At 39.5% G+C, this 20305-nt stretch overlaps 1 protein-coding gene across 1 annotated transcript in view; it reads left to right on the top strand.

Moving 5' to 3' along the window:
• Window positions 1–20305, top strand: part of TPR (translocated promoter region, nuclear basket protein) — a gene marked incomplete in the record, with an annotated part of 1837142 nt that overhangs the window by 541503 nt on the left and 1275334 nt on the right. Inside the window, 1 exon segment of the mRNA XM_044085316.1 lies at window positions 6958–7092. Within this exon segment, the coding sequence (XP_043941251.1) occupies window positions 6958–7092 (135 nt within the window).

Genomic DNA, 20305 nt, shown 5'->3' with positions numbered 1-20305 from the left:
TGGCCTACTAAGGGATGGACATATCCTGCTTATGATTCCCAGTCTAGGGGTAGGTCTAGACGTGGTAGGGGCAGAGCTCAAGGTTCTTTTAGGCCTAGAACAGGGAGTTCACCTGCTCAGACTTCTGGTGAGGGCAGGGGTCAGTCCTTTCGTAAACAGGCCCAATGACCTGCCTTTTCAGCTGCCAGTAGATTCTCGTCTGGCAGCTCCTTTGGGAGGAAGACTGTCTCTTTTCAAAGAAAATTGGGATTTAATTACTCAAGACAGATGGGTGTTGGATATCATTCACCACGATTACAGGTTTTATTTCCATACATTGCCCCCTTTCAAAGGCAGGCCAGACGTTCCTCCTCCACAAAGGAAAGAGGCTCACAAGCAAATTTCTCTGTTACTCCAAATAGGGGCCATTCAGCCAGTCCCTGTATCAGAAAGGGGCCTAGGATTTTATTCTCGCCTGTTCCTAGTACCAAAGAAGGGGAACACGTGGAGACCAATTTTGGATTTGTCTATCCTCAACACTTATCTGGACATTCCCAAGTTCAAGATGTTGACGTTACAACAGCTTTTACCTCTGCTGGGCAAAGATCACTGGATGGTAACTTTAGATCTCAAGGAAGCTTACCTTCATGTGCCTATAAGACTAAGTTGCAGGAAGTATCTGCGTTTTCGAGCTGGAAATTCTCATTATCAGTTCTCTGCATTGCCCTTTGGCTTATCTACTGCCCAGAGTATTCACAAAGGTTCTGGCTCCAGTGATAGCTTACTTCAGGCTAAAAGGAATTCAAATCTATCCTTACTTGGACGACTGCCTGATTCTGGCTCAAGAAAAGGAAGACCTTCTACAGCATCTGGAATATGTCATAGCAGTGCTAAGATGCCTAGGGTATTCTGTGAACGAAATGAAGTCCAGTCTAGTACCCTCTCAAGACATGTGCTTTCTGGGTGTGAGACTGAATACAGCAGCCCAGATGGCCTTTTTAACCCCGGACAAACAAAAGAGTCTATCCCTTTACTTCCATCAACTATCTCATCAGTCCGTGCTGACTGCAAGGACAGTCCTTCAAGCATTAGGGTTCCTGGCATCTTGTATTCTGGTGCTTCCCAATGCCAAACTGCATATGAGGAAGCTGCAATGGTATCTCAAAAATGTATGGACACAGCACTGCCAGGATTTGGACACTGTCATTCAAATAATACCTTGCCTTCAAAAAGAATTTTTGTGGTGGGCTCAGGAATGTCACCTAAACAAGGGACTCTCTGTGACCCGGCCAGAGGCGAGTCAGATTTTAACGACAGATGCCTCGGACATTGCTTGGGGAGCTCATCTAAATGGAAAGTGGATACAAGACAAGTGGCCTGCCAGACTACAGCATCTACATATCAACATGAAGGAGATGTTAGCAGTCCAGTTTGCATTAATGGCTTTCAAGGAGTTACTTCTTCCAGGGCAGGTGTTGATTCTAACAGACAACACAACTGTCATGTGGTACATCAACAAACAAGGGGGAACACATTCTTATCCTCTATGCAGGCAAGCAATGATTTTATGGGAGACTGCGCTCAGCTTGCAACTAACTCTTCAGGCAAGGTTTCTGCCGGGAGCACAGAACTCCTTAGCAGATGTGTTAAGCAGACAAATCCTGGATCCCCACGAGTGGAAACTGGATCTTCATGTATTTCAGAAATTGACAGTGTCATGGGGAACTCCAGACATAGATCTGTTCGCTTCTCCACTAAACCACCAGCAGCCAAAGTTTTGCACAAAGGGGTTTCATCACACAGCTTGGAAAGTGGATGCTCTTTCTTTCAGTTGGAAATATCTTCATGTGTATGCCTTTCCACCTCTGCCTCTTCTTCCAAAGGTGCTCTTAAAGGTCAGACAAGACAAGCCAAGGATGATTTTAATAGCTCCAGATTGGCCTCGGCAACACTGGTACCCACTACTAAGGAGTCTGGTAAGGAAGCCTCCATGGCCTTTACCTTTGATTCCACATCTGTTATCTCAGAAGGACGGTCATCTGCTCAATGTCAAGCTTCACTCTCTTCATCTAACAGCCTGGCATATTCTGTGTTGAAACACAGCAGGTCTCAACTTCCTCAACAAGTTTTAAATGTGATTATGGAAGCTAGAAGACCTAGTACAAGGAAAGTGTACGAGAAAAATGGAAGAGATTTTTATTTTGGAGTACAGCTAAGAATTTGGAGATTTCTGAGCCTAATTTGAGTGTGGCTCTTCAATATCTTACTGAGTTATTGGACAAAGGTTTGTCCTTCTCTTCCATTAAGATTCATGCTGCAGCAATTTCAGCTCACTATGATTGTGACCCACCATTGTTTTCGCATCCTTTGTTCAAGCAGTTTCTTAGAGGGCAAAGAATATAAGACCCCACGTGAGCTCCTACTCCTGCTTGGGATCTCAATTTTGTGTTGGAAAAACTTACTCTACAACCTTTTGAGCCTGCGGCTACTGCTGAATTGAAATACTTGTCATGGAAGACTGCTTTTCTGTTGGCTATTACTTCTGCAAGAAGGGTGTCTGAGTTGCAGGCCCTTATGGCAGTAGAGCCCTTTTGATTTTCCATAAGGATAGGGTATCATTACGTACTAATCCTTCCTTTATGCCTAAGGTGGTTTCTAGTGTGGCTTTAAACCAAACTATTCATTTGCCTACTTTTTATGCAGACCCCAAAATAAAGGGGAAAAGATTTTGCACACTTTAGATGTACACAGGCAATTGCGTTATTATTTAAGCAGGACTAAGGATTTTAGGCAGTCTCAGCAGTTGTTTGTTTCTTTTGCTTTGAGTTCGCAGGGCAAGCCTGTGTCAAAACAAACTATTTCTAGGTGGATTGGGTTTTGCATTGCATTTTGTTATTCCCATCATGGCAAGGAAATTCCAGCTGGGATTAGGCCTCATTCCACTAGGGCTACTGCCACTTCAACAGCATTTCTAAGGGGTGGCAACTAAGGATATTTTGGAGGCAGCTACTTGGAGTTCAGTGCATACTTTCTCTAAGCATTATCACCTTCCTCTCTACTCTAAGTCTAGGGCTGGTTTTGCCACAGCTATTTTGCAAGGCATGTTGTCAGCTCCTGCTTCTTTATGATTTGCCAGCCTCCCTTACCTCTGCTTTGGGATTCTACCCAATAGTTAGGACTGCAGCAATGTGGAATGAAGAACATAGTACAGTTTTGTACCTACCATAAATGTAGATGTTCGAGGATCCACATTGCTGCAGTCCAATTTACCCTCCCTCCTTCCCTCTGTGTTTAGGGGTGGTTGTGTAGGTGAGGTTATATGCTGATAATTTTGTATATATTGTACATATTTTTGGTGCAGGTATATTGGGCCTTGTCTTTTTAGGGTCTTCTGACATCTGGGGCAAGAAAAGACTGAGGATATGACGTCGGTCATGCGCATTAGTACCCTGACGTACTGACGTCAGTCTAATGCGCCCTGACCGACGTCAGCCTTATACTTTGGTATTCGGGCCGACTGGACAGCGGACTACCCAATAGTTAGGACTGCAGCAATGTGGATCCTCGAACATCTACATTTATGGTAGGTACAAAACTGTACTTTATATACAGAAATGTTGCATGGGCAGTCTTATGGCATAACAGATGACATTAAAGTAAAACTATGTCATTTCCTACAGTTTAACTCGATCCTTAGTTTTTTGTCCCTACAGTATGGTTCCAGTATTGTGTAGGTACCAGAAATCTGCTTGTACTTTCATTTCCTTGCTTTGGAATCAAAGGATGGGAAAGTCTACCTACCTTTTAAAAGCTTAACTTCTCATGTACTTTGCAGAGGAATTTGTCTCTGCTTGCATATGACATACCTTAGGCACAGATCACCCTGTCGGGTATTACTGTCAGTTTTAGATGGACAATTAATCCTGCTTATGTCAGCAACACAGCAGCTGCTATTAAAAAAGGCAGAAAGTTGTGGAGTTGTTTTCCACTGTTTTTATTACAGAGAGGAGGAGAACTTAACACTTCATCTTTCCTAGTAAAACAAAGCAATTGGATCAGTCAGGGGTTTAAAGGCAGTTGTCTCCTCTTCTGACAAATTTACATAGCGGCAACAGTATTAAACTTTAAATGGTGGCTATTTATAATAGTTTGTATATTAAGATAACTTAAATGTAGTGTCAGATTTCTGTGACATATAGAGAAAAGTCAGAAAATATTTCTTGTAAAGTGGCAACGCATTTGCCATTTTCAAGTGCCCCCCCACCACCACACACACATACACACACACAGGACAGAACTGCAAAAAGAGAGGCAAGTGGCAACCTATCAACTAGGTGCACTGATGATGCTCATAAAAAGGTGTTTTTGTGACAGCCTTCCAGAGGGGGATGCATATCTAGTACATGCAGATCCACGGTAAGAGGTTCCCACTGACTTTGTCATGCTTACAGTGGCAGAGTGAGTGAGCATTTTGTAGTTAAAAAAATGAAATGTGAGCATTGATGGCAACCATAATATACAGCTAAATTTACTTTAACATACATTTACTGTGTTTCCCTTGCATTAAAAATAAAAGTTAAGAAAAGGAATTCGGTAGTACTTAATGTTAAAAATGCACACACAGACGTGCATTTAGACAGTGCTGCATCCCACATATAGTATTCTACATGCTACGTACATTTTGACACACTCATGTGTGTGTGTGTATATATATATATATATATATATCTGTGTGTGTGTATGGACATGTATACAGTTGCACACAAATTCCTTTTTGATCTGTTTTTAAAGGATGAAGTGCACATACAGGCATATGCTCTACTTCTCCGTTTTATACACATACTCGTATGTTTTTGTATGCACACATACGTGTGTGTGTGTGTGTGTGTGTGTGTGTATATATATATATATATATATATATATATATGTATATATATGTATATATGTATATATATATATATATATATATATGTATATATATATATGTGTGTATATCTATATGTATATGTATATGTATATATGTATATGTATATATATGTATATGTATATGTATATGTATATATATGTATATGTATATATATATATATATATGTATATATGTATATGTATATATGTATATATGTATATGTATATATATATATGTATATATATATATATATATATGTATATATATATATATATGTATATATATATATGTATATATATATAGAGGGAGGGATGTAGGTATAGATATATAATTAGTGCATACAGTTTATTTCTAATAGCAGAATTAAGTGTTATTAATGTATGTATTCTAGTAAATCTTGCTTAATGTTTTACTTGTCAACTGTCATACACTGGCTGTGTGCTGTACATGCATTCTTTGTCAATATCTTTGTCAGTATTTATTTCTTTCTGTTGCCAAGTACATCTCTTACTAGTTATCTTTGCCAATGTAGCCCTAGTCGTGGCTGAAAAGGGCCCTGGGACCAGTTCACTTTCCTGGTTACCAAAGTATAAATAAATATGAAATAGAAAAAAGGGTGGAACTAGTAAAGCACATTTTAATTCTGCATTATTCATGAGAGGGAAAAACTTCCTAGTGCAGACATTGGGAAGTAGTAGATTTTGGAGTTCTACGACTTATCACCTGTACACGACACAGCAAGGATCATTTACTGTAATGAGACTTTTCACATCTCAACACGAGTGTGGGGGAAGGTCTTTCAATTCTTTTAGAACTACAAAAGAATCCCTTTACAAAACTCTGCTGTTTACCTACTTTCTTTTGGTAGAGATAGCTAACAACTATTTATTTATAGCATAGAATAACTCTGACAGACGCACAGATGAGACTCAGTCAGAGACACCTAGAAGTAGCTCTGTTATAGAATGTGTTAGATGAGAAAACACCAGTTCCTTAGGTCTAGCATGACTCTTATAAAGAAGACATGAAATGTGTTCTGGGAAGAAGGAATGATAGCAAGAAAACAAGATCACGTTACCAAGGCAGGCCCCATCATCCGGCATTTTGTGGGAAACACTAAAATTGTAAAAGAACCACTTAGAATAATTTTGAGGCATTTAAATGGCTTGAAAAACAAAGATAGAATGATTTTTTTTTAAGTTATATGCAAAATTGACTCAAATTTCAAAAATCATCCAACACTCATGAAAGACTGATAATTGGTGCAAGGGGTGCAACTTCAATCTCCACTAAATTAGAACTGACAGTGGAGTTTTTCTAGGTAAAGGGAAATGCCATGTAAGCTCAACCTGGTTAAAAAATAGCATGTATTACATGGAGAAAGGAAGGTATTATAAATGAAGGATAATTGGGAAAGATCATGATAAAGGAAGAAAGATATTGACAGAATTAGAAAAAATAGGGTTAGATGAAAAAAAGTGAGCACTGGTAGATTGTACTTATGGGGGAACTGCGCAAGGGTGTGATAAAACTACTGAAAATTTTGAAGTTATGGGGGTATTTGAAGAAAATATTGAATGACATGGAAGTGAAGTTGTCGTATGGTATTTACAAATAAGGTTTTGCAGAGGGGGTTGGAGAAATCTCTAAATTCATTGTTCTGCTTATTTAATTTTTCTGTGCTGGTGCTTTTCTCTACTGGCCTCCACTTTAAAGGGTTTTATGTGATCATTTGTACTTTTCCAGTGAACCAAAGCAAATAAATAGATGTAACCATATCACTGTGCATGCTGGGTTTAGACAAAGGATTAGCATACAATGCTGACTAGCCTTTGGGCATCAATTTTGTGTTTGACACTAGGCTACATTATTTTTTGTGGAGTTGCATGAATTAGCATTACACTGGGCAGCTAGAGTGATTGTAGACTCTGCTGCCATAAATGTACTATTCAGATTTTTGTTGAAATGCTGTTCATATGTAAGTTTCATATTGGTGTCGGAGCCACCAAAAATGATATAGCACTTCTGTAATATTCAGTTATAACTCTGAATTTAAATTTTTTTGTTTTCAGGTCCGAGCAGAAAACCTGAAGAAAGAAAAAGAAATACTAAAGATGGCAGAATCTCGTCTGACCAAGGAACGAGATGCATTGCAGGCAGAACAACGGGGACAGAGCTTGCTGCTTACTAATCTTCAGGCCATCCAGGTATGACCCAGCCACCCTTTTAGTTTTTGTGGTAACTGGAGCAGTGTGATCATATTCCCTATCAAGGAAAAACAAATGACGCCTGATGTAAAAAAAAAAAAAAAAAACAAAAAAAAAAAACTTAAAACTGTGAGTACCTAACAGCATTATTAAGCTGTGTTGTACTAGATAAGAGGCCAGCTCAGGGCAGTGCAGAACAGCGTCAACAAGGTAATTAGTTTTAAAAGCAGTTCTACACTTCATTCTGATAAACATGCACAACACAGTGTGGCAGAGTTAAGTGTATACCGGCTTTTAGAGTTGTTTATCAGCAGAGCACTTTGCTTCTGGCTGCTATGTGACATATCTGAAATCTGAATGTTTTATGACTTTCATAACTGTAAAGCACTTCATGCACTTGCACTTTTATTCTTTGTAACTGGTGGTATGCCTAAGCAGGTAAGGCTCTACATACTACAGTGATTGAGTAAGTTGTGTTCTTGGCATGGTTATGAAAATTCTCGAACTTCACCTCTTTCCATTCTGGAGGTGAAGTTCTTTATATCCAGTCTTGAGCACAGCTTAGTCATGATCAGATTTGATTATAATCCTCTCCACCCCAAGTTCACTTGTGTTATTGATTTAAACATTTCTGAAATGCTGTATAACAGACATGTGAACTCGTAAGGATTCCTGTATGAATTCTGTATTAAGACATGCCCTAGGGTGGTGGACGTACACTGGTATATACATACTACTGTGGGACACCATTAGTAGGTAGTAACTTAGTTTATTGAATCATTTTCCATTGAGTCCTCATTAGTAAGTTTTCCTTCCTTTTGGAAACCTGAGAGTTCCAATTTTCAGATTTTTATCTTCCCCCAGTGGCTTTGGCAGACTTCCCTTCTCTGAGACACAAGGGTCTCCGTGGTGTAACTGGGTATTGGCTCATAACATCTTTAGATCTTCCTTGCTGCAGCATCAGTAGAGTTGCATGAACTCTGAGCATCACAAGTTCAGCTGTTGGTCCTGCTAGACTAGTAAGTATTGCATGAGATTTTTTTTTGCTGCTGTTCCCGATCTGTAATGCTTTTTAATGTATTCCTTAACGTATTCAACTCCCTTGCCCTTGTACGGAATGTTAGAATCAAATCTGCTGTATCACCTTGGCTAACTCCCTCCACTCGCTCCCTAATGGCCCAGAGGGGCAAAAATGGCAAACTCTGGAACAAAACCAAACTGACCCTTCACCTCCAACAATATAGACAGCTTCTTAACCTTACTAAGAAAGCAATTAACAATCAGAAGAGAAACTACTACTCTGATCCCCCCAAAACACACCTATATAACCCAAAGAAATTCTGGCATACAATTAATCAAATCCTTCATCCAGGTAACCCAGTCACTCTCCACCCAAGCCCCACTATCACTCCCCTCCAAACTGTTACTAACTTTAACTTCTACTTCATAGACTCCATTAATAAACTTATCAACTACCCAAACTCTAATTGCACCCCATCCACCCTTTTCCTTCTAACACCTTCCCTGCTTTCTGCCTAAAAACTGTATCCATCAAATACATAAAATATCTGCTCCTTAAGCTCAAACCTTGCTCTCCTTCTATAGATGGTCTCCCTCCGCTCTTTCTCAAGCTAGCTGCCAACTCCTTAGCCCTGCCCATCTCTTTTCTCATCAACCAATCTATTACTGAAGCTACAGTCCCAGTCATGTGGAAAATGTTCTACACTCTTCCAATCCATAAAGAAGGCAACTCCACTGAGCTATCCAGTTATAAGCCCATAGCAATACTTTCACTCCTGTCTAAGATCTTGGAAAAATGTGTACACAAACAAATCCTACAATACCTTACACAAGCGAACCTAGTCACCCCCACCCAACACGGCTTTCACCCTGGCCATAATACCTCTACTGCTGTGATGTCCTTCATAAGCACCATCTCACTAGCTAGAGATCAGAATAAACTAGCCTCTTAGCCTCTTTCTTGAACTCTCAGACATTTGACAGTCTCCCACCCCCTCCTCTTAGACAAACTCTCTCAATTAAACTCATCTACCACCACTATCTCCTGGTTCTCTAGTTACCTCAACAGTTTCCAATCCGTGAAATGAAGCTCTGCTATCTCCCCCAAACTTCCTTTACAGATGGGAGTACCCCCAAGGGTCAATTCTAGGACCACTGCTGTTTAATATGTTTACTAATCAGTTGTCTACCGCTACTCCACACTCATCACTAGTGCAGTATGCAGATGACTCCACTGTCATTACCATTGCTGATAACCCTTACTGAACTCCATACTACAACTCAGGACTCCTTGTCTTTTGAAAACTGGCTCAGCCAATTATAATCTTAAATCCAAAGAAGACCAAAGTCTTACTCTTTGTATCGAAAAATATTGCCCACCTAAAACCATCCTTCTCCATCAACTCTCAAAATAACACACCCATCTCAGTGGAAAGCAACACCAAACTACTAGGGGTTATTATTTATGACCATCTAAAATTTGACCTGCACGTACTGAGTAACATTTAGAAAACCCATCAAAAACTTTGTCTCCTTTGTAGAGACAAACACTTTCTCTCTAGTACAGCTAAAATAGCTCTGTCACATGCCTGCCTATTACCAACCCTTCTCTACGGCTCTCAAATTCTCACCAATCTACAGACCTCACTTATTTCTAAACTAGAGTCCACTTATACGAAAGTAGAAAAATTTGCTGCTGAATTGCCATACTCCTCTCATCACTGCTTAGCACTCAGAAAACTGAAATGGTTAGAATTTCCCCATAACCTTCTCCTTTCTCAGCTTCACATAATTCCTTCTGTTCTATACCAGCCCACTTTCTGACCCAGCATCACATCTATCACCTTTTCTTACACCCTGGCTCTGAACAACATATCCTGTCCATTCACAAACCCACGATCAGTATAGGAAAAAAACTTTTTAGCTTTTGCCCTGTTGAAAACTGGAATAAATTACCACTTGACATCCGTAACATTAGACCCAAACCCCAATTCAGAAAGGCAGTAAAAAAATCACCTAAGCAAAAATAAACTATGTTGATGCTATCTCCCCCCGACTGACCCATCTCTCACCTTTCTCATTCAGTGAAACCCCACCTCCCTCCACTTTTCTCACCTTTTCAACCCTGTAAAGCCTCTTTCCTAACTCTCTGCCTGTAACCTTTCATGCGTATAAAATCTTTTCCTACTACCTCCTCTTCTCCCATTCTCAGCCACTTTAATCTGTACTGAAGTATAACTTTTCAACAGTAGAATGACTAAGCTTAAAAACCCTTACTTACCTACCTTTTACTACACTGTATCCACTATTCGTTCCCTTGTAAATTTTATCTGAATTTCTTTTTACTCTGCACTGTACCTTAATATGTGCCGATTTGTAAAGACTAATTGCCACACGTTAACCTGCTTTGTGTATATCTACTCAACATTTGTTTGTGTTGTATGTGTCGATGGTATGTGCTGTAGGTACCAATGTTTGTATTAACTGTAGAGCTTTTCTCCCTGGGTCTCCACTGATAAAGGGCTCTGTCCCAGCTGGACCAACCCTGTCAACAAGTGTCAAATAAATAAATGATAGTGACTCTGAACTAGAAATGGTTATAAATAAAAAAAAAAATATATCTGACTGTGGGGAAAGTAGATCTGGCATAAGAATATTCTTGCTTTTTTGCCTTTGCTTGGAACATGATGTGGGCACTACCTCAGGGTGAAGCTGACCGTGTAGAACGATATGAGGGAAAAAAACATTTCTGGTCTTTTGAAGTTCAGAAGAGAATGTGCTTCTGGCACCACTCCACTATGATGACATCAACCAAGACCTGTGGAAGCCTTCCTTCAAAAAGCAGGCATTGTGAAGAGAAGTGATGACTCACTGAGGACAGTCCATACAATTTTTTGCCTTTATTAGCATGCCGTTCGAGGACAAAGATGTTGAGGTGTCCTGCTGTGAAATCTATGGCCCCACCTCCTGGCACTCCTATTAGCGAGGATGAGGGTGGTTCTTCTCCCTCCACTTTTTTTGTTAGGTGTGTCCTAAAAAACAGGTGGAGGTCTTTTAAATGGTGTTTGCTGTACAGTTTTGTCTTGTTGCTCTTCACACACGTAAGGAGGTCTTGTTCACCTGCCCACAATTCAAGGCCCGCAGAACTGTTTCCCAGAGAAGCTAAGGCACAAAATACAGAAGGTGAAAATTATGCCCACTTGCATGGCTAGATTGAAGAGAGATTCTGTCTTTCAACTCACATGCTTGATAAGTGCTTATCTAACTCTGTCATAACTAAGTTTTCTTAAGTATGAGCAACAAACATTGGGAATGCCTGAGGTGTCTGGTGTTCCCCACTAAAATAAGAAGGTTGGAACTTGCACCTTTGTGCAGTTCTGATATTTCAAACTTAGAGGCATATAAGCTGGTTTATGTTCAGCAGTTCCCTTCTATCACTGTCTAGGACAGTAACACTGAGGGGACACTGTTTTTTGGAGTCTAGGAAATGCATAGCTAAACATCTCAGAGGGCCATTCTGAGCTTGTGTTGGCATAGAGTATTAGCAGTTCTTCCAGCTGTTTGCATCCAGGAAGGTTGCATCCACTAATGCTTTTGTGGAGCCTGATTCCTTCGCTGCTGCTAGAAGAATTGATTAGATCTTGTAGGTTCTGGATAAGAATCCTTTGGATGATCCAGATGTGTGTTGTCCCTGGACTCCAGCAAAGCCTCCCTTGGCTCCATTGCAAACCCCATTCCTAGTGAAAAGAGAGGTAGTACTCTTGACTGACTGGCTTATACTTCTGCTACCCCAGCTTTTAGAGCCTTAAACTGACAAACCCATATGTTCATTTGCTAGCAAAGTTTTCTGTGTAATGAAGACAAAGGATGAATGCAGGCTTTACTGTCAAGGGTCAGAAACGGGCAATTCCACGTTAGCTGCATATTGATCAACAGATTTATTCAACCTCTTCTAATGTGAAAACTGCAAAAGAAAAAAAAAACTGTAAAGCAATCAAAATAGAAAACATTTAGTTACTTTTAATTACACAGCTTGGATGCCAGGAACGAAGAAATGTGGAGAAAGTAATAAATAATACCAGCTGTCAACTGAAACGGAAGAGAACTCTGGTGAAGAATCTTGCAGCAGGAACAAGCTGTCAGGTTACGGCTTGGGTACTGGAGATGTCTTCAGTAATTTAGAGAAAAAAACAATTCAACGTAGTCAGAGGTGCTTAAAATATGTGAAGCACTGAATGAATATATACAGTCCACTAACAAAAGGATGGAAAAATAGCTTTTAACTAGCTATAACAAAAGGATGGAAAAATAGCTTTTAACTAGCTATTCAAATAGTGTGATGAACTGCACAAATCAGGGGCTGAAATAAAGTATCCAGAGAAAGTCTGAGATTTTCTGGCTGACAGACAGGAAAGAGCAGACTTAATTACTTGAAAGTCCAAATAAGGGACCAGACTGGTATTCCACAGCAGGATTTCTTAACTGAAAGGGTGCATTGTGTGTGTGCTGCAAACCTGGGTATGAGAAAGCAGCAAAATCTGTATTAGAAAATGTACAGTCGCGCCAGCAGAGTTGCTCTTGTGGCAGAAGGGAAAAGTTTTAAAAAATGGAGACAGCAGACTTTGTGGAAGTGCTTCTCTTCTGTCTGGTTTACAGTGGATAATAGTTATCCCAGCAATCCGTAAATGTTGAGAAGCTGGTATGAGAATCAAGTTGCTGTATCCAGCTGTTCTCAGAATTTTTTTTCTGGAGGATGAGAGACTGACTTGGCTGCAAAGCAGGCTAAGAAGGAAAGTTTTATCAAACTGAGTGAGAACTAGCAAGCAGTAGGGATTCTGCTTCTCATTTGCCTGACAGTAACAAAACTTGTATATAAAAGTAGCACGTGAAAAATCCTTTCCATTATTTCAAAGGAAAGTGAATACTTTACATTTTAACAAGAAACTGATTTTGGATGATGATGGCCAGCAAGAACAGCGGCAAAGTTGTGAAATTAGCAAATAAATTAGAAACTGTAAAGCATCAGTCCCATTTGATATGATTAGACATGCGAAACGTGGCTCTTTCAAAAGTGGAGGCTGAAAAAGATTGGAATTTTGCTGACTGTGTTTAACTGCTGGGTGTAAAGCATATACTCCATTTTCTTCACAAAGACATTGAAGGGACTTTAGTACTTGTAAGTAAAAGCTCAATATTTTATAATAAAAATGTAATATAAATTGCATGTTGTAAATTAGTTTTGTGTAGGGTGCATTCAGGGGAATTTTGGATGTGAGGTGGGCAGTCTGTTCAGTGACTGCAAATATAGATGTTGGATAGTAAAGTCGTTTTTTTTCTTAATTGTGTTCAGGGCTGGGGGTAGAGTGGCTGGAGAGAAGAAAGTTGTTTAATAAACAATCAAAATAAGGGGCGTGTTCTCCACAGAGATCAGTGGAGTCCCCCCAGGGTTCTCTGCTGGGACTTCTCCTGTTTGGCATCTGCTTGTCCAAAGGAAAAGCCAATAGTAAAGGACTGTGACTGACTGCAGATGACTGCAAGATAGGTGTAGTCATTGAATCCCCCAAATGACTTGTCTATCCTACTGGAAGATTTGTCTCAAATACATAACTGGTTCCAGAATCATGGACAAACTATATGCCAGAAAATGCATTAGTGTATCCCTTGAGAAGTCATCTACCCCAGGGAATTACCACATTGACAATGCACCCGTAGGCATTGACCCGTTGTTCAGGATTTGGAACTTAATGTGAGTAGTGACCTAACTTTTGACCAGTTTGTGTCTGTTAGAAAGTCCTATATTGCACAACTTGTAAACAAAGGGATTGTGTCTAGATCTAGGGGTTGTCATTGTACCCCTTTATTCAGCCCTCGTTAGGCCAGTCATTGAATTTAATGGCCTCTTTGCCATGTATCTGTCCAGGCATATGCAACAACTGAAATTCCCACAGAAATATTTGCATAAAAGAATACAAAGCCTCAACAACATGTCCTATGTGGATGGACTCTGAGCCTTGTCGCCATACTTGGTATCCTACAGACTGCTAATAGGTGACCCATGTTTGGCATACAAGTAATCTTACAGTCCATTACTGATGGATTTACTGCACAGCCTCAAGTCAAGTGGCATCAGAAGTTTACCATGTAGGGATCTAAACCTCTTCTGCAACATCAACAGAATAGTTTGGAGGAACAGATATAACTTGCAGAATATGCTGCTGCTGTGGAAACCAGTCCACATAAAACTAAGTTCATCCTTGTCCATATTCAAGTGCAACTTGGCTGTATGGATGGGAAATGGAAAATTTACACCATGACTGCCCCCTGTACTGCTAATGGGCAGGCAGCTCTTAAATGCTTTATCCCATTCGTATGTCCCCGCAAATGATTTATATTGTGATCTGTTCTTATTTGTGGCTCAAAAGGGGGAAATTGGCAATGCTTAAAATGTCCTGCAAGGGCAGGTAGCCTCGTACTTGACTATGAACCTATATAATGCAATATCTGGCTGTTGGGATGAGGGATACAGATGTGTATCGATCCCTTTATATGTAGAATTGAGATCATATCTTGTTTTTTTACAGGGATTGGATATCTAGGTTAATGTTCTAGGTTTAAGCTATAGATGGTCTTGTTTTTCAAACATACCTGCTTTAAAATGTATGATAAAACATATGTAAATTGTAGTTTTCTTGTATCTGCAAAGTAATTATTTTTTTTTTCCTATGAGCAGTTGCTGTCATTGGGAGACTAGATGTCTATAGGTGCAAGCAACCATTGAAATCCGTAAAGTATTCTGAGTTAAATGTCTTGATGTAGAGAAAACATTAAAGTCCACTTGGATTTTCAGTAGGGCAATGGAGACATTTGTATTCTATGATAGAATAATAATTGTGGGGTATATGAAGGGTCTGAGACAAGAATTAAGATGGGAGGCTCCCTCTCTGATAAGCTATGTTTGAACAGAGGAACCCTATTTTTTTATTGTTTAGAGCCACTTGCAGAGAAAATAAGGGATTCACAAATTCAAGGCTATTATTGGTATTATACTTGAAAAGTTAACCTTATTTTTGTGGATGATATTTTGTACTGGATAAATCCAGAAAAGGACATTTTGGTGGTGTCGAATTTTTTTTGGGACAGTGTCAGGTTTTTATTGGATATAAAATTAAAGATAATCAAAGGCTACACCAGCAAATTATGTACTCAACACAAATTGGTTCATCGTTACCTATATTTATGGAAACTGGAAAATAAGTGTTTAGGTGAATGTATTAAGAAGGATAGCAAGATACAAGCAGTGAAAATGTTTAGTACCCTTAATTTTATATACAGGTCAGGCATATTTTTTATAAACTAGAGGAGATGTTGTGGATCGTAATTAGAGTTTAAGGAATTTATTTGGGAAGGGAAAGGAGCAAGACTTAAGCAGGATATGTTGATTTTTTTCTCATAGAACAAAGTGGTTTAGGATTACCTGACTTGAAGGGGCTCTTCGCATTTAAGACTGTTTTACATAACTTGGGTAAAAGTTTATAAATCAAGTGGAATGGGATGATGAAACTTGGTGGAGGGGCGATACAGAGAGAGGATTTTGGATGTAGTTCTTTAAGGCAAGTAACAGCCTTACAGAACAGTATATTCATAAAATAAGAGTATTCTAAGAAGTAAGCAATGGGAATGGAGAGAGGATATTTCACCAGTAGCGATAAGTGCAAGTAACTGTAGAGAAAACTGTCAATAGGGAGCTGGAATTTACTAGAAAAATTACCACGGAAATGGACTATTGCGAGCAAATAACTAGGGATGGAATGTTGAGTACGATGAGTCCGCGCAGAAGTTTGGACTCCAGGTTAAGCACTACTTTCCATACCAGTGACTGATAGCAGAACATGGGAAAGAGTGAGAAGAGGGGAGTGCAAAGTGAAAGACAGCTGTAGTAGAGTCCTTAGCTGAGCCTAGAGCAGAAGCTGATGTTACAAAGAGGAAAATTATTAGGGCATATCAAATATTGCATGATAACTGTTAGAGTTAGAGGAGGTTAGAAAGGATTCAGAGGGGAGACTGGAAAGGCAATTTGAAAAGGACCAATGGGTAAATATCTGCATGGGTCCCAGGCATGCAACAAAGTTCAGAAGATTTAGCATTGGTACTTGGAAGTGTTTACATAGATATTTTTATACCCTAAGCACACTTAAAATAATTTTCTTGAGTAGTTAACAAATGCTAAAGGCTTCCTGGGAAAGAGAGAGGTAAATGAGAATGTGGAAATGTAACAAGCGGGCAGATTTTACATTTCCTGCAGTGTTTTGTAATGCTGAGTGAGCAAATTGTAATGAAGGAAGTTAACTTTATTTGGGACAGGCACAGAGTTGCCTGTCTGTAATAAGCCCTTACTAAGTTTGTTACTGACTGCCAAAAAGAAAAAAAAAAAACAAAAGAAGTTAAAATCTAAACCAGCTATAAAGTCAAGTACTGAATATTGTAAAGGAGGTAAAAGAGATGATGGCAGCATCATAAGTTGCACAGAAGGAATTGAAATCTGTGAGAACAATGCATGCAAGATGTTTGAGGAAGAGGAGTGAGGTGTAAGGGGAAGGACTTAACCAATTTAGGTAGTGGAGTATGTAAAGTGGGAATACGGGATGAAGTTCATGTGGTTTATTTTAATTCATATTGCATGTACATCTGTTACTGTTTTAGTTGTGTTTTTAATAAAGATGTTAAATCTGAAACAGGAGTTGCTTGACTTCTGACATCTCAACTGTAGTTATCAGGTGTTCTAAGATATACAGTGGATGAATCTTAACAGGGTCAGTTTGCAGCAGACATGCCAGGCTGAAGGCACATACTCTACAAGGCCATCTGAAGGTGGAATCTCTTTATGCAGTCATGGGAAAGGACCTCTTTGGACTCCCTGCTGAAAGTCTTCAGAGACTGCAGAGAAAATTAAATGCTATACAACTTAACAAGCGGCTTTTTCATTCAGACATCTAAATTCAGCAGAAACTTTTAAAAAGTCATGGCCTTTGTTGCAGTAAGCAATGGAAAAACAAATCAAGGAAAGTTGTCTACCAGATACAGGAGAGAATTGCAAGCAGTATTCAGAGAGACTTGTGGGCCATTAAACTCGGGACTTGCCAAAGAGCAGCGATGCCTCAGCCTGGCTGGTCCCCTCCATGTTCACAGAACACTGGAGAGGGAGATTGGGGGACTTTTGGGGAGAACCTGCTTGTTGGAGTGAGTTTACCTCTCACTCGGTCCACTTATGCTGTGATGTTTGGGATTAGCTGCTAGCCTGTCTAAAGATTGAAAGGTCTGAAGATGGCTTTGGCTGATGTCTGTCATGACACCGATTCCTTTGCATTTGGTAGGGATGCTAAATCCATTGTGTCTGAAGATGGCTTTGGCTGATGTCTGTCATAACACCGATTCCATTGCATTTGGTAGGGATGCTAAATCCATTGTGGGTAGGTACAGCTCAGACTATTTTTTCCTTGGGCTGCTTGCTGGCAGATCTCCCAGAGATGAGGATTACAGCAGTCTGTCTTCAATTATGTTAAGTTCCTAACATGTATTTGTCTTTAATACCAGTAATATGCGATTACGGGGTTGGTAGTAGTTTTACATTTTTAACTGTTTATTTGATCATTTCTCCTGGACTAGTGCTCATTTTAGCACAATGACATTCTGTGTTGTATTTATGCATATACTTAATGAGCTGCCAAATAGACAGGAGAAAAGAGCATACAGTGGATATGAAAAAGTGTACATACCCCTGTTAAAATGCCAGGTTTTTGTGATATAAAAAAATGAGATCACAATAAATCATTTTAAAACTTTTCTCTCCTTTATTGTGACCTGTAACCTGTATAATTCAGTTGAAAAACAAATCTGTTAGCGGAAAAAATATATAAAAATAAAAAACATACAATATGCTGGTTGCATAAGTGTGCACACCCTTAAACTAATACTTTGTTGAAGCACCTTTTTTAAAAACAACATTCAGTCTTCTTGGGTAGGAGTCCATCAGCAAAGCACATCTTGACTTGGCAATATTTGCCCACTCTTCCTTGCAAGTGTGCTCCAAATCTGTCAGATTACGAGGGCATCTCTTGTGCACAGCCCTCTTCAGGTCACCCCACAGATTTTCTATTGGATTTAGGTCTGGGCTCTGGCTGGGCCATTCCAAAGCTTTAATTTTCTTATGGTGAAGCCGTTCTTTTGTTTTGGATGTATGCTTGGGGTCATTGTTGTGTTGAAAGGTGAAATTCCTCTTCAGCTTTCTAGCGGCTGCCTGAAGGGTTTGAGCCAAAGGTGACTGGTATTTGGAACTGTTCATAATTCCCTCCACCTTGACTAAAGCCCCAGTTCCAGCTTAAGAAAAGCAACCCCAAAGTATGATACTGAAACAACCATGCTTCACTCTGGGGACGGTGTTCTTCTGGTGATGTAAAGTGTTGCTTTTGCGCCAAACATACCTTTTGGAATTGTGGCCAGAAGTACGGTCTCATCAGACCATAACACATTTTCCCACATGCTTTTGGGAGACTTGATGTTTTGCAAAATTTAGCCGGGCCTGGATGTTTTTCTGTGTAAGAACCCTACCCCCCATATTCCAGACATATAGAGAATACGGGAGATTGTTGTCACACACAGTACACAACCATTACTTGCCAGAAATTTCTGCAGCTCTTTCAGTGTTGCTGTCGGTTTCTTGGCAGCCTCCCTGGCCAGTTTTCATCTTCTTTTCATCAGTTTTGGAGGGACATCCAGTTCTTTGCAGAGCCAGTGTTCCATATTTTCTCCACTTTTTTGATGTCTGTCTTAACTGTGTTCCATGGTATATCCAATACTGTGGAAATTTTTTTGTACCCTTCTCCTGACTGATATTTTCAACAATGAGATCCCTTTGATGCTTTGTAAGCTCTCTGCGAATGATGGCTTTTGCTGTAGCAGGCAACTGAGTAAACGTCAGGAAAATCCAACTAGGACAGCTGAACTTTACTTGGAGTTAATCAGAGTCTCTTTAATTGATGGCAGGTGTGTACCCAAGAAGACTGAATGCTGTAATTAAATCAAAAGGTGCTTCAACAAAGTATTAGTTTAAGGGTGTGCACACTTATGCAACCAGCGTATTGTACAATTTTTTTTTATTTTCTATATTTTTTCCCCTATCAGATTTGTGTTTCAATTGAATTGTACAGGTTATAGGTCACATTAAAGGTGGGAAAAGTTTTGAAATGATTTATTGTGGTCTCATTTTTTTATATCACAAAAACCTGGCATTTTAACGGGGTGTGTACACTTTTTTGTATCCACTGTATTTGTTCATGCAGACACAGGAGAGTTTGTTGGGCAGCTGTTGAGAAAAACAAGATGTAAAGTAAAGCAGCACGTGCAAGAGACAAAAATTCCAATACTGCGGCGAGCGTGGACGATGTCTGTCAAAAGTAGTGTGTGATGCATAGAGGTGAAGAGTGGTATGAGAAATTTTGTAAAACCTTGGATTAGCAAGTCTGAAAGATGTATTCCCTTTACAAAGATTGTTTCTCTGCTGTGGAAGGTAAGGCATTTGACATTTATCATACTGGAACAGGTGACAGTCGATATATGCAGGAATCAGCATAACAGTGGCAAGACTTTTATAACTTTAAATTTTGCGTAAATGTTTCTGTCACTCACAGTAAGAAAACTAAGATGACCTAGGAAATCTTAGAAATTAGTTCCATTTGGCTACTGTGATGAAACTGTATTGCACTTTTTTAATGGTTTCAGAGTTTCGCTGTGTTTTCCATTGTCTTATTTCTGTTGTAAAATGGTACAGAATACAGTGTTAGTTCATAGGAAATAAAAGGCAGTTGAGTCAGTAGACCATTTACATCATTCCAGTACTCCATCCATGCTGTGTAAAGCTGGTCAGTCCCAGAGTAGATGGCTTTAATCTTATGGGTTTAATTTCAAGGATGCTAAGGTGTTACTCTGTAGCTTACAGAGGAAGGTTGCACAGGAAGCATGGTAGGCAGTAGTTAATTTGCCTTTTATGTATGTTTCATATAGGGAGGAGATTTGTCCCTTGTTCTGAGTATTAGTGGAGCTGTTTGATTTATGAAGGTATAGTTAATTGAGGATGGATTACGTAATGGTTCGGAAAGTGAAGCATTGATCACCATATGAGAATGTGTAAGAAACAGAG

The sequence above is a fragment of the Protopterus annectens genome, chromosome 10.part0, assembly GCF_019279795.1.
Source record: "Protopterus annectens isolate FY-2018-M chromosome 10.part0, PAN1.0, whole genome shotgun sequence".
NCBI classification, from domain to species: domain Eukaryota; kingdom Metazoa; phylum Chordata; order Ceratodontiformes; family Protopteridae; genus Protopterus; species Protopterus annectens.
Note: the sequence above shows the minus strand (reverse complement) of the source record. Positions and strands in the feature narration are given on the sequence as shown.